The sequence below is a fragment of the Neofelis nebulosa genome, chromosome 3 (genome assembly GCF_028018385.1).
Source record: "Neofelis nebulosa isolate mNeoNeb1 chromosome 3, mNeoNeb1.pri, whole genome shotgun sequence".
Taxonomy (NCBI): domain Eukaryota; kingdom Metazoa; phylum Chordata; class Mammalia; order Carnivora; family Felidae; genus Neofelis; species Neofelis nebulosa.
Genome location: NC_080784.1, coordinates 81,149,619 through 81,165,171, shown reverse-complemented (window position 1 = coordinate 81,165,171; position 15,553 = coordinate 81,149,619). Strand labels below are relative to the sequence as shown.

General features: G+C 37.4%; 1 protein-coding gene across 1 annotated transcript in view; it reads left to right on the top strand.

Annotated features, from left to right (window-relative positions):
- Nucleotides 1–15,553, top strand: part of EDNRA (endothelin receptor type A) — a 61,889-nt gene that overhangs the window by 24,437 nt on the left and 21,899 nt on the right. Inside the window, exon 3 of the mRNA XM_058721220.1 lies at nucleotides 7,563–7,690. Within this exon, the coding sequence (XP_058577203.1) occupies nucleotides 7,563–7,690 (128 nt within the window). The remainder of the gene's footprint in view (nucleotides 1–7,562; nucleotides 7,691–15,553) is intronic.

Sequence of the window (15,553 nt, the reverse complement as noted above, 5' to 3'; positions counted from 1 at the left end):
TCCAACATAAATCTTCTCTCTGTTATGAATTAAATCTTAAAGTATTGGCACATATATTTGGCACTAACGTGTGTACTTTTGATATTGAGTCCTTCTAATGTTCCTCCTTTAAAGAATTTTAATTCTTCTCCATCATTCTCCATAATTATCCTTTGGTTTTACCCATGCAAAATGAGTAGAAGTCTCAAGGCCCCTGCTTCTAGACTGGTATCCTTACAGCAAACAGAGTTATTCAAAAGAGACATTTCTTTTCATTCCAACCTCCAGGTAACAGGCTGTTGAGGATAGGAAGCCCATGTCTTGGGGGAACCATCTTTCTTCTAAGGAAAAACCTTCGTGACTTTGGAACTCTGGTTTCAAAAAGCATTTTTCCTCTTCCCCGCCCCCACCCTCCTCCACCTGGTTGTTGTTAACAGCTATGTATCTCAGATTCTAAAAAAGTTATGACTTCAGCAAAAACGGAAACACTGAATATTCAACAGTGTAAGATACAGACAGCGAGGAGTAGCAACAATCCCATGTTTCCCATGGAAGTGCAGAATAGTGGGAACAGTCTCTCATGGGAACTAACATTTATGATCTGTGACAGGCCAGGCCCTGTTCTAAGTGCTTTGTGTGGATTAGTTCATTTCATACTCACATGCACCACATGGCATAGATTCTCTTTTCATGTCCGGTTTTCTCTGAGGCCACAGTTAACTTGTCTAAATTATGCCAGGCTCGGGTTCCAGAGCCTGTGTTTTCTCTGTCATGGTGCCGTACCACCGTCTCCTTCTGTTGAGCTCCCACAGAACGTTGCTTACGGCTCCTTTAGGAACTATTATGTCTGTTCATCTTCCAGGTAATAATTTCCTTGAGAATGAGGTCTTTTGAGCTTGTGTCATCTTCCAGCACTCTGCAGCTGGTGACCTGGATGATCCTTCTTCACATTCTCGTGGAAAAACAGGACAAAACGTAGAGACTGATAATGATAGGCCGTGCAAATATCTCACATTTCCAGATACTTACTTCCGCTAATCCCTCTGTATGGATCGTCTCTTCTGTTGCCCACAGTAATCCCCTGACATAGCTGCCATCACTGTCTTCATTTTCTAGAGGAAGGAACTGAGAAGCAGTGAAGTTAATCAACATGTCAACATCACACAGGAACATAGCAGAGCCTTAAGTCCAAGGAGAGCTTCAGGGCCCATGCTCTTAACTGCTCTGCCAAGCCACTTGCTTTAATTAGAAGTGCTTCTCCATCCCCCTTGGTCACTGAGGGCACCCAGCACCAGAATTGAGAACATTTATGGAGTTGCTGCTATGCTCTGCATTTGTCATACGCTTCAAGTTTGGGGCTGGTCAGGAGGCAAGAGGAGCCTGTCAAAGGAATATGTGTATGGATAGAGCAGAGGCCATGGATTTTACTTCATTTATCTATATGAAAACTCTGCCTCAACCCTGAAGCAATTAAAACATAAAGGAAAAGAAAACTCCATGCTCAGTCATGCAGTGATTTATTTTATTGCATCTGATTTGAGATTTGCAACAGAGAGCATGTTTTCATTAAAGACCTTTCCTGGGCATTACAGGCATTATAATTAACTCAGTCTGTGCTATTGGAAGATATTCTTGTTTACTACAGATTCAACTATTCAACTTCTACATCCCAGCCCCTCCCCCAGCAAGAAAGAAAACCGTAGGACCTCACGTTTTCAACACTGGTACCTGGTCCATCATGTTCAATTCCAAGTGACACTACAATAATTCATGTTGAGGAGAGGAGAATATTTAATTTGATATTTTCAGCTACAATAGACTGTGTTCATAAATCCCTCGCTCCTGTCTAGAATGGGTGGAGTGGTGTGAAGGGAGGAAAAGTATCCCTCAGCCGCACCGGATGGGCTGGAAGGAAAATTAGCACACAGAACAATGTGCCCCTGGTTTTATTTATCCCATTATTAAGAAGCCATGACAATAACAAAAGTAATGTCCAAATAATAGCATTAAATGGCAGGACATAACATCAGGAATAGATAAAGAGGGGTAAATTCATTTCTGTTATCCTTGTTTTCATTAAGTTGTGCATAAATGGGAAATTTCCATGTATGATTACAAATTATAGCAGTCCAAAGTAACTAATGTTTATGTAGTGCAGATTCAGTTTCAGAATTCTTTCACATGTATTGTTCTTATTGAGCCTCCGAGATGGTCATCATATCATTGTTGGAGGAATGCGAACCACCCCATTTAACAAATACAGAAATGAGACTTACAGGGGTTTACCCAAGGTCACACAGGAAGAGGTAGATCTCAGACTTGAACCTGAGTCTTCTGAGTTCACAACCTAAGTTGAATTTAGGGGAAAAACAGCCTTTTTCGGTAGCGCCAAGCTGATGAGGTCTGAAACATTAGGCTACAACATGAGGGTCTTGCATAACAGTCAAGCCACCTGGTACTGAACTGTGCTTTTACGTACGGATGCCTTTAGGGACTACTGGGGTGAAGGAGCAGTGGGATGCTGTCCCTAAACTACTGTGATTTTTTAATTTCGTATGTTTATGTTATAAACTATTTCTGCTCCTCCCCTATCTGGCTGTCAGCTGTCAGTTTTTGTTGATCACCGTGCTTCTAGAGCAGTGGTTCCCCAAGTTTGGTTGATGGAACAGCACTATCAGCATCACCTAGGAACTCATGAGCAATGCAAATGCTAGGTATCAACTGTACTTCAATAAAAAAATAAAAGAAATAAAATAATAAAAAAAAAAGAAACGTAAATTCTCAGGCCTCATCTCAGACCTACTGAATCAAAAAGCTCTGGGAATACAGCCCAGCAATCTGGTTTAACGAGCCCTCCAGGTAATTCTGATGCTTTGAAAGCTTGAGAACCACTACACTAAGCAATGATTCTCAAACTTGGCTGTACATTGGAATCACCTGGGAGCTTTAAAAACTACTGAGGCTTGTGTCCCAACCCCAAAGATTCTGGCTTATTGGTCTATAATATGGTTTTCAACCTCAGCACTATAGGCATTGCGTGCTGGATAATGATTCACTGGGGAGGCCTATTCTCTACCAGCTAGATGTTAGTAGCCTCTGTCCTCCAACACAATTGTAATTACCAAAAATGTCTCCAGAAATTGCCAGATGTCCTCTGGGGGCCAAATTGCCTCAAGATGAGAAGTACTAGTCTAGGGGCATGGCCCAGGTACTGGGATTCTTAAAAGCTCCCTAAATCATTCTAATGTACAGGCAAGACTGAGAACTATTACTCTGGAGAGTTCCCAGTAGTGAGGAGCTCTGGATGTGCAGTGGACTAAGGAACTATAAAAGCTAAACTTTATAGCATTGAGTATAAAGAAAGAATAAATCAACCTGCAGTGAAGAGTCCAGCAGTTTGCCTGTAAGTAAAGTACATGAGCTCTAGGGCATAAATTTCACATCAACCAATGGGCTTCTTACATTTTTGCTAACTTTCTGTTTGTTATGTTCCAGAAAACTGACATAAACAGGTACATTGCACATAACTAAAACATCCCAACACAGTAGACGTTGCTTTGTACTAAATATAGTGGTGGACAGAGATCCTGCTTTTGGATCTAGTCGTTCTAAAAACAGGGTGCTTATGAGCATACCTTGTGGTACAAGTCCTTAGGTAAATCTGGTTTTGACAGGCTAAAAATGCAGCCTGTCAATTTTATATTGACTTTGACATAATCCAAATCAACCACACACATACATACATATACATTCATATTCAATGTATACATTCTTTTCTGCCATTTTAGAGGTATTTGAGTTTTCAGGTGATGATCAGGGACTTTAACAACATATATTTCAACTGTAGAAGATCCCCCAGGCTAGAATCAAGGAAAGGATCCTTCAGTAAAATCCATACCCAGCAGATTGCCCTCTGCTCCTTCAGCGATTGTTCTGTGGTGTTCTTCTGTATCCCCTTGAGAATGAGATTAGACCATGGGACGCACATCATGTTCAAGTGTCTGCTCTGTGGCTCTTATCAGGCTGGATAGTCTCATCACAGCCCAGACTGAGAGGTCTCCAAGCACAGAGTTTCTGACAGCTCCTGTTTAACCTGAAGTCTTAAATAAAACAGTATTCTCCCACTTCCTCAAACGACTCATTCACAGGTGTGTGGTTTCTTTCAACGTGAGGAATGGAAATACTACACTGGGATGCTGATAAACAACTTTTAAGTAGAAAGTAAATTACAAGATGGATGTATTTTCAGGGCAAAAGTGGTACTAATTTCAAAACATGAAAATATTGGCTTCAGTTAATGAGTTGGGATTATTAATTCATTCAACACCTACTGTGTGCTAGGACCTGTGTGATGTCCTTGGAAGTTATAAATATGAGGGTTACATAATAGCATAGGCCCTTATATGGCAAAAATAAGCTATGACTGCCCCAAGGTGCCCAGTTAACCCTTGAGCCAATCTAACTTGTCTGTCAGACTAGTTTGGTTTTTCTTTCAATGAAGTGATAGTAGCTTGTTAACATTAATGAAATCAACCAGTTCTTTTGCTCTATAAGATTTATCTTATACAGTTGCCTATCTTTTCCTATCTTAGTCTAAATTCTTTCATGGATATGCTTTTAAAAATCCAAACCTTTTAATTAGACAATAGAACTGCTTACCAGAAAAGTAGGCAAAAAAGATCATAAAAGACTGTTAAAAGGTATTATTTCCATATGTTCCCACTTTGTTTTTAAGGGCATAGGAAGTTTTCTGGAAGAAAACACACTTAACAATTAACAATGGATGCCTTTGGGCAGGGATTTTAGGGGCCTTGATTTTAAGGGAGACTTGCTTTTCATTACATGTTTTTATACAGCTTTTTACCATTTTAAATCTTGTGTTTTTAATTTTAAATGCTAGTAAATAACAGAAAGGATGCATTCCCAGCAGTCTTTCAGAAGTTCCAAAATATTTCTTCTAAATAAGAGAAAAATAGGTGAGCTACACTCTATGCCTCTTTGATTCCCTCTTTTTTTTTCTTTTTTTGTATATGCTTTATTGCTAAAACAGAGTGATCTGAGACTTGGAATGTAAAATTACCCCCACACTAGTTCCATGAAGAAAGAGATTAATAAACAGAACCTGTTTGAGATTGGGTAGTTAATGGGGGCCTCTTTGAGGAAGCCACCTTTAATCAGAAAAGGAAGAAGTTGCTGCAGGCAGTGGCCTAATTTCCCCTGGCTACATTAGGACAGTTACTTTCCATACATTCTCTCAGAATGAAGTGGATATAGGTTTTAGAAGTCTCCCTGTGATTGTCCGGAAATTTCCTCCAACGATTTCTTTCATTTCCCTTTGTCTTTAATTCCCAAGAAGAATCAAGTTCCACTCCAGGAGAAAAGAAAAGATGACAACATACATAACAAAGCATTTCCTTATGTCAAAGAAAGACAATTCTATGATCTCTTTGGTGCCCACCAATTCTATAGTATCTTTCCCTTCAGTCTTTCCTCTATATCTACCCCCATCTGGCAAGCATGAAAAAGGAAAAAACTCAAGGGCCAGAAAGAATACATGCTCAGTTGTGTTTTTTTCTGTATCATTTTTCTTAGCACTTGTCATTTATTCCCTCACAGGACCTCAGAGTCTCCCTTGTTAAGCAAGAATCATCCTTTTCTCTGATTATTGGATGTGTGAATTGGGAAATCCATCTATGTGGATTTCAGGATCCTCTGTTTCTAAAATGAACCAACTGTAACAGCTAAATTACTCCAAAGCATATCCTATAACAATCCCTACACATTTCATTTACATCTCTGTAATACTTCAGTGGAGAATTACACTTGTAGGACAAAATACTAAACTCTCTATAAAAAGTAGTTTTCAGGTTTTCTTTTCTTTATAGGGGAAGAGTCATCTCAGAAATAGTGTTTTGTGTCTTGCATCAGCATTAACAACCAGCAGTCAGCAATGGTATAATATTTGTTAGCTTCATGAAAACTGTCAGAGTTTAGGGCAATGTTTCTGTGAAGAGCCCATCAATTGTTCTTGGACAAAAAGTTTATGTGGAAATTCTAAGAAGACACCCACCAAGACTGATCAGAATGCAAGGAAAAAGAGATGAGAGGCAAAATTGGATTAAGGACAAGGTCCTTTCAACAAACTATTCAAAAGAAAAGGAAATGTGTTTTAAGTGTTTAAGAGAGAATTTCTGGAATAAGTCATACAAGGTCTTAGCCATAAAAATAGGATTTTAGGGGTGCCTCGGTGGCTCAGTCTGTTGAGTGTCCTACTGTCACTTTCAATTCAGGTCATGATCCCAGGGTCAGGAGATCAAGCTCTGTGTCTGGCTCTGTGCTGAGTGTGGAGCCTGCTTGCGATTCTCTCTCTCCCCCTGCCCCTCCCCCGCACTTATGCTTGCGTGCATGTGCTCTTGAAGAAGAAGAAGAAGAAGAAGAAGAAGAAGAAGAAGAAGAAGATTTTAGAGTGCCCTATATTACTAAATTCAAAATGAGTATCATGTTAATGGCCACATTGACCATGAAATTAAGCCTTACATAGTCTTTTAGAAATGACAGAACAGAAATTCAAAGCTCAACTCAGTTACTAAGGCAATAGGTACTTTGCAAAAAAAAGAGAAAAAAGCCCCATTTATCAAGTTAGTAGGGTAGTGTTTCCTAATGAGTGGAGTAGGTTTCAATTCTGAGTTACTAAGCAAAAATTAGAAGGGAAATCAATACCATTTTTACTCTTGAAAAGACATCAAGTATTCAGCAGGGACTTCCCTTTTAGGCAGCTGAGCTATTATTCAAGCCCATGCTTTGGGTATAATGCCTAATTAGATAAATATCAGCAACTCACAGGGGACTTTATATTATTGCTACTTACCGCAGCCACTAGAGGGTATCCATCCTTTCCTTCCAACAAAGGTTTTAAATTGTCAACATAGAAGAATAGATTTGCCTGCAAATGCCACAAACAGATCACAGTAACCACCTTTCTCCATATGATAAAGGGAAGTTTAAGCCTAAATAAAGAAAGGCCACTTGTGACACACTTAGTGAAACAGAATCAGCCCTGTAAGCTAAATTCAAAATGACTTTAGGGTGTTAGCCAGCTAACAAGTCAGTGCATCCTAAACCACTTCCTTCTCCCAGGATTCTTCATAACCTCGCATTCAGAGCCTTTGTGCTTGTCTGGAGATAACATAATCTTCCAGCGCTGCTACTTGAAAACAAGCTTTACTCACGGTTTAATAAAAATAGGTAAGAAATGACTACCTGCTTCTCATTCAAGCTGTCACCCAAACCCTAACCTTTTGCTACTCTTTGAAAAGTAGGCAGTATGACTACTTCACATAAGATCAAAGGTTCATCTCTTCTATTATTGTATTTATCATTCTCAACATTTTCCCAGATAAAAAAAAATGCTACAGCTTTAAAATATATTTTTTTAATGATAATAATACTCTATCGCTGCCATGCTAACTGGAAAGCATAATGAATAATGAAATTTAGAAGTTTGGAAGATCATTAGATATGTAAGTGTCCATGTATTCCATGCCAGCTCTGTCATTTCTTACCATGGTGTCTCCTTTTTTCAGCTGCTGGCTGGGCGCTGGCCTTTTGATCACAATGACTTTGGCGTATTTCTTTGCAAGCTGTTCCCCTTTTTGCAGAAGTCCTCGGTGGGGATCACCGTCCTCAATCTCTGCGCTCTCAGTGTTGACAGGTAATGTGGTTCTTGCCCTCTACTCTTGTTACATTTAGAAAAACATTTTCTCAAAAAGAAGACAAAAAGCCTTGAGAGTTGGTGGCCAGGACAGTTGTTAATTAAAATATCAATAATTAAAGTGAATTAAAATATCAACAATCTTGCCCTACTGTTGAGAATTGCTTTACACATTTGCTGGTTATTAGCCATCTTTAGTGCAGGGGATTTGTATTTAGAGCATTTTGCCACTTATAGCTATTTAGTACCCTATGGCAACAAAGGAAAAATGAACATATTAGATGGAAGGAACTTTGGAAAAGGAGATTTTTGGACATGCAAATCCTATATTGTCAATGGTAGATTTCTCATTAGAAAAAAGAAGATACCATTCGATTATATTTATAATGCTTGATTACTTGAGCTGAGTGGTGAGTACATAATATTGTTTTATTCTTCTTCTGTGTTTCTTTGAATGCCTGAAATGTTTCATAATTTTTTAATGTTATTTTTTAATGTTTATTCATTTTTGAAAGACAGAGAGAGACAGAGCACAAGCAGGGGTGGGGCAGAGAGAAAGGGGACACAGAATCTGAAGCAGGCTCCAGGCTCTGAGCTGTCAGCACAGAGCCTAATGTGGGGCTCGAACCCACGTGAGATCATGACATGAGTTGAAGTCGGACATCTAACCGAATGAGCCACCCAGGTGCCCCTGGAATGTTTCATAATTTTTTTTAAAAAGGGGCAACAACAGAAGCACCCCTTGATCAGATTTTGAAAAACCCATCAAGTATATCTTTCTGGAATTCTCCTCAAACATGGATGTTAAGACTTCTCTAAAGGAGTACTTCTAGATGGTATTTTCTTTACCGTCTAATTTTCATAGCAGGATCTATAAAAAGTGATGTTAGGAACTTTATAATACATTCTATGGAGTCCTTTTATATTGAATATTATCCTGTGCAAATGTTCTTTAATGACCTATTTAATTTAGAAGAGGTTTCTATTTTTTCTGTCTCACACTCTGGTAATAATTCTATCAGAGCACCTGAGTCCCATCATTATAGACATAAAAGACTCACTTTCTTATTTATTTTTGGGACAGAGAGAGACAGAGCATGAACGGGGGAGGGGCAGAGAGAGAGGGAGACACAGAATCGGAAACAGGCTCCAGGCTCCGAGCCATCAGCCCAGAGCCTGACGCGGGGCTCGAACTCACGGACCGCGAGATCGTGACCTGGCTGAAGTCGGACGCTTAACCGACTGTGCCACCCAGGCGCCCCAAGACTCACTTTCTTAAAGAACATTTAAGTTTTTACAGATATCCTGTTATTTGTCATTTGCAATTAATTTCGGGGACCAAACTGTTATTGATAAAACATAAAAAATACTCGTTCCATTAGGAGTTGAAAATTATAATGGTATTCTTATTATAAATTTAAGCCTGTAATAACTGTGAAACACAAACCAAAATGTTTAGTAGTGTTATTAAAAATAAATGTATTGCGGGGTGCCTGGGTGGCTCAGTCGGTTAAGCGTCCAACTTCTGCTCAGGTCATGATCTCGCAGTTCATGGGTTTGAGCCCCATGTGGGGCTCTGCGCTGACAGCTCAGAGCCTGGAGCCTGCTTTGGATTCTGTGTCTCCCTCTCTCTCTCTTTCTGAACCTCCCCTGCTTGTGCTCTGTCTCTCTAAAATAAATAAATATTATAAATAAATAAAAATGTCTTGCAAAAAAATGTAATGCTGAAATTAAAACACAAAAATTCTTTTAGTAGTTTAAAACATAGTGATGTGTTTGACAAAAATGCTGCTACAGCAATGGTAAACACAAAGATCAGAGATCACTTCTCCCTTATTAGTAGGATTCTCAGTAATTTCTAAGAAAACCTGAGGTCTATGTAGTTTTCTTCTGCATCACATCAGACATTAAGGGCTGCAGTATTAAAACATTTACATGGTGCAGGTGGCCACTGTATCACTTCCACCTGACTAAATAATAGACTGTGCTACTTGTGGCCATCTCCTAAAAAGTTGAGTAAGCATTTATAATCTGGATTTTATTCACTAATGAATTCTCACTCTGCTGCTCCTACCCTAGCATTCCACTAACACCATTTTCCTCTTGTATCTAGTGTCGTACTATCTAAAACTTAAAGCATTTAAATTGTATATGTGACATGACTAATGTAAAATTTTTCTTGTATTTGTCAAGTTATATATTTAGAGATATAGCTATATAGTCTTATTACATATTCAATTAAATTTTTAATTATAATATAACTCTAAAATCCACATGGGGAAAAGATATAAGAAAATAATCATGATAGTTTAAAAAGCAATTATGTTTCCTACGTACATACTCTTCCTATATAATAGTGTTATATGTTATAAAGCTACAGTATTCAAAACAGTGTGGCACATGCATATAAATATACTGAGAAATAAATGGGAAAGCCAGAAACAGGTGTTACAGTGTATGAGAACATAATACAGGCCGAAATCACTTTTGTAATGGAGAAAGGAAAGATCATCAATAAACAGTGCTATTTAGTCATCTGAGGGGAAAAGCATGTTAAAGTCTTATCTTGTATTGTATGTCAATAATAATATTTATAATAATTACCACTTGTTGAGTACTAGTATGTACTGGGCCCTGCTAAAAATACAGAAATTAGTTTACTTAATCCTTACAACACCACCTTGTGATAGTACTGTAATTATCCTCATTTTATAGGTGAGGAGTCTGAGGTTGAAAGAGGTTAACGAAGGCCATTTGGCTACCAAATGTTGGAGGCAGTAATCAAATATAAGTGGTCTGCCTTTTTACCACTATGCTTCAGCATGTAAAAACTCAAGCCATATAGAAGAAAATAGACTAATATCTTTTTGATCACTGGAAAAGGAGGGCTTTGGAACTTAAAAAAGATGGTGTAAATTCTGAATATAATTATTAAAAGGATTTCAGAAGATAAAGTTTGAAAATATGAATATCAAACATTCATAAATTTAAAAAACAAATATAGCAATAAGCTGGGGGAAATATTTGCAGCAAATACTTGTAGCAAAAGCTACAACATGTTAATATTCTTGGTAATTAAAGAGGCCATACAGATAGTCATTAAAATCATAAGACTTCCATATAAAAAGAGCACAAATATAAAAATACCAATACCAATGAAGAAGTTTGAATGACTAATTAGCATATGAATAATGTCCATGTAATCAAAGAAATTCTAATTAAGAACATGTTTCTTAATATCTGGTGGGAGTAGAGATTTAAACACCCCTTCAGGGGGGCGCCTGGGTGGCTTAGTTGGTTGGGTGTCCAACTTGGACTGAGGTCATGATCTCACGGTTCGTGGGTTTGAGCCCCACATCGGGCTCTGTGCTGACAGCTTAGAGCCTGGAGCCTGTTTTAGATTTTGTGTCTCCCTCTCTCTCTCTCTCTGCCCCTCCCCTGCTCATGCTCTCTCTCTCTCTCTCTCTCTCTCTCTCTCTCTCTCTCTCTCAAAAATAAATAAACATTAAAAAAATAAAATAAAATAAACAGCCCTTCAGGAAGATAAAATCCTATATACACTTTTGCCTTCTGACCTGGTAATTACAATTTTTAGGATTGATTCTGAGAAAACATTCCAAACAGAGAATTCATGCACAAAAATTTTCTTTACAATATTATTTACAGCAAAATACAGGAATCTTATTGCTCCATGTTAGGCCAATGGAAAGGAGGTTATATATAATTGACATGTACAGGTATATGAATATAAAATTCCTTAAAGGAAACATGATAAATATTATTAGTAGTTATATCTAGGGATGGGGGATAGGTTTTTGTAATGTTCTTCTATGAGTAGGAAAAAAAATCTGAAAGTTTATTTACTTCTATTGCCTATTACCCATTTTCCTTATTTATTCTATGCCATTTTATGCATTTTATTTTTTCTCATTTATGCAGCTCATTCCTATGACTGGTGTTCTATATCAAGACTAATTTTCTATGGGCAGGCAGCTCTAAAACACAAGCACATATAGGCACATAAACATGAAACAGAAGTTTGTATACATGGAGAAACACATGTATATGCCCAGCCCAGAGTCTCTTCCATCCCTATTGTTGCCTTTACAAAAACACCATCATATTTGGGAAAAAGAGCATTTTATATCAAAATTAAACTTTGTCTCAAAGGCTTTAAAAACCAGGATGATAATGAGTGTTAGGAAAGAGGAATTTAGCATCATAAAAGAAAACTACACCTCTGAGGAAACATCTAACTAAAAGCCAAAGCTAGATAAGATTAGCATATTACAAAAAAGAATGAGAAATAAAATGAAGACAAGGAGAATTCTTGTTTCCTATAAATAATAAAAATGTTTAAGATATCTAAGTATAATCCCCTGATAAGCATTAATAAAAGAAGAAGCCAAAAGAGAGGAAAGAACTAATCATCAGGGAGGTGCAAATCAAAACCACAATGAGCTATCACCTCACACCTGTCAGAATGACTAGTATCAAAAAGACAAGAAACAATAAGTGTTGGTGAGACTGCTGAGAAAAAGGAATGCTTTTGCACTGTTGGTGGGAATGTAAATTGGTGCAGCCACTCTGGAAAACAAAATTGAAATTCCTCAAAAAACTAAAAATAGAATTACTATATGATCTAGCTATTCCAGTTCTGAGTATTTATCCAAAGAAAATGAAAACACTAATTTGAAAAGATACATGCACCCCTATTTTATTGCAGCATTATTCACAATAGCCAAGATGTGAAAACAAGTCAAGTGTCTATCCATGGATGAATGGATAAAGATGTGGTATATATAAACAATGGAATATTAGTCAGCCATAAAAAAGGATGGATCTTGCCATTTGTGACAACATGGTTGGACTTTGAGGGCATTATGCTAAGTGAAAAAAGTGAGACAGAGAAAGACAAATACTTATGATCTCATTTATATATGGAATCTAAAAAACAAAACCAGCAAAACAGAAAAAAATAAGCTTAGAGATACAGAGAACAAATTGGTGATTGCCAATGGGCGTAGGGGTGAGGGTGAAATGGGTGCAGAGGGTCCAAATTATTTCATAACTTCCAGTTATAAAAGAAATAAGTCGGGGCGCCTGGGTGGCTCAGTCGGTTAAGCGTCCGACTTCAGCTCAGGTCACGATCTCACCATCTGTGAGTTCGAGCCCCGCGTCGGGCTCTGGGCTGATGGCCCAGAGCCTGGAGCCTGCTTCCGGTTCTGTGTCTCCCTCTCTCTCTGCCCCTCCCCTGTTCATGCTCTGTCTCTCTCTGTCTCAAAAATAAATAAACGTTAAAAAAAATTTAAAAAAAAAAAAAGAAAGAAATAAGTCAAGGGGATGTGATGTACAGCATGATGACTGTAGTTAATACTGTGATGCATATTTGGACATTGCTAAGGGAGAAAATCTCAAAAGTCCTCATCATACACACACACAATCCTATAACTGTGTGTGGTGATAGATGTTAATTAGACTTATTGTGGTGATCATTTCACAATTTATACAAATATTGCATCATTATGTTGCATACCTGAAACTAATATAATGTTTTATGTCAATTATACCTCCATAGAAATAAATAAATGTTTCACTGTCATCCTTGTGATTTATTTCCTTGTTACAAAATTTAGAGTCTTTTTGTGAATAGTGTTATGTGGCATGGTGTAGTGGTCCCTTTTATATTTTATATAAGTCTATGTCATAAGTTTTTTGTTGATGAAAATATTGTAAGGTACTTATCCCCTAGTGACATACTGTATAATAAATTATCCTATATTGAGAAGCATAATTCATAATTTAGTTCAGCAGGGGCTCAGGCAGGAATGAGGTGATGGACAGACATGATGAATAAGGCCTGGCTGCTGTCCCTTAGGAGTCTTCACGCTTGTGAAGATGGCAACCTGGAGACATGAGAGAATGAAATATTTGATGAAGGTATTTAGGCTATGGGATTCCTAAATCACCTAAATCATCAAAACCCTGCCTTCCTTCCCAACTTCACATTGTTCTGCCCTCTCTTTCTTCCTTGAGGGAATCTCAGGGAACCATTTTGCACAGCTTCATTCTCCCCAATAGAAACTCTACCTCTGAAGGGGGTGGACGGTGGGGAGAAGGTGTGGGATCACCTCACCTTACCACTTCCTCCCCACTCCCATCTCAGGCATGGAGAAAAATGAAATAAATGTTCCATCGCAAATGATCAGTTGTATATCAAATAAAATGTTCTTGGTTAAAAAAAGAAAAAAATGACATCAGGCATCTATTTCATTAAGACTTGGGCTCAGTTTCAGATCAAGATCATGAACCATTTAAAATTCCACTCCCACAAAAATCTGCCTTAACCTAGGAGATTTTCCTTGGTAATAAATGCTTTGTTCCCTGGGTCCTTTCTTTATTATTTTTACATTTCATTTGGTACTGACTCTAAGTTTTGGGATCTGAATATAGGGAATCTCTTTTGACATTTCTATTTCAAAAGCTTTCACACTAGAGAATGAATCATTCGCACTTAATTCCAGAAGATAAGATACTATTTGCTTTGAGTCTCGATTTGGTTGCATTATGTTCCACTAAAAATAAAAAAAATCCTTCTTTAAGAAAATAAAAATAAAACAAGAAGTAAAAAGAGGGAAATTGGAATCTATTACAAAACAATTTACAGTTTGGGAATCCCTGCTTTCCTCTTATGAACTGAATCAAATTTATGGCTCAGGAAGAGTACCCATTCTTTTCTAAATATATTTTAAATAAAAAATAATGAGAGGAACAACATATTCAAGTTCTGTACAATTTCTTTTTTTTTTCTTCTTTGGGAAGACAATATAATAAAGAACGTATTTCACAAGTTGATTTACAGATTTAATAATCTATAATTTACAGATACAGTAAGAAAAGAAATGTTTTCCCACAACAATGAATAATAAAATGAAAACAACTGGATGAGAAAGATACTTGTAACTGATGTTTATGAACAGGAATTTTAGCCCAAAAATATGTATGCAAGAGAGATATTGGTTAATAAAGGCAACAGCTACTTTCTAGTGGAAGCATGGTTAAAGAATATGAACGTATGGTTATGTAAGAAGAACTATATCAAATGTTATTCAAAAGTTAAGCTTCCAGAAGAATTTCAAATTTTGTGAATTGGAGCAACAATGAGGTGTCATCTTAACTATAATTAGTAAAAATAAATCAATTTATTTATTTTATTTTATTTTTTATTTTTTTTAATTTACATCCAAATTAGTTAGCGTATGGTGAAACAATGATTTCAGGAGTAGATTCCTGAATGCCCCTTACCCATTTAGCCCATCCTCCATGCCCACAATGCCTCCAGCAACCCTCAGTTCTCCATATTTATGAGTCTCTTCTATTTTGTCCCCATCCCTATTTTTGTATTATTTTTGTTTCCCTCTGTACAATTTCTTTTAAAACAAATGTTTATTTATTTTGAGAGAGACAGCAGGCATGCGAGTAGGGGAGGGGAAGAGAGAGAGAGGGAGAGAGAGAATCCCAAGCAGGCTCCACAGAGCCCAACACTGGGCTTTATCCCACAAACTATGAGATCATGACCTGAGCCAAAAATCAAGAGTCAGATCCTTAACTGACTGAGGTTACCCAGCAGCCCCTGTACGATTTATTACTTTAATCGATTATTCAATGAATACAGAAAACTGAAAGATGAAAGAAAAAAATCTACCTTTCTCACTATCAGCTTTCAATCTGCAGAGGATAAACAAGAGAGTAAGAAGAAGCCCATAACTTGCCCCAGAAAGGATGAGCCTTCATGGTTAATATCAACTATGGACCTGTCTCAGCTCTACCTTTTCACTAATTCCTCTTCAAATCTAGCTCTTA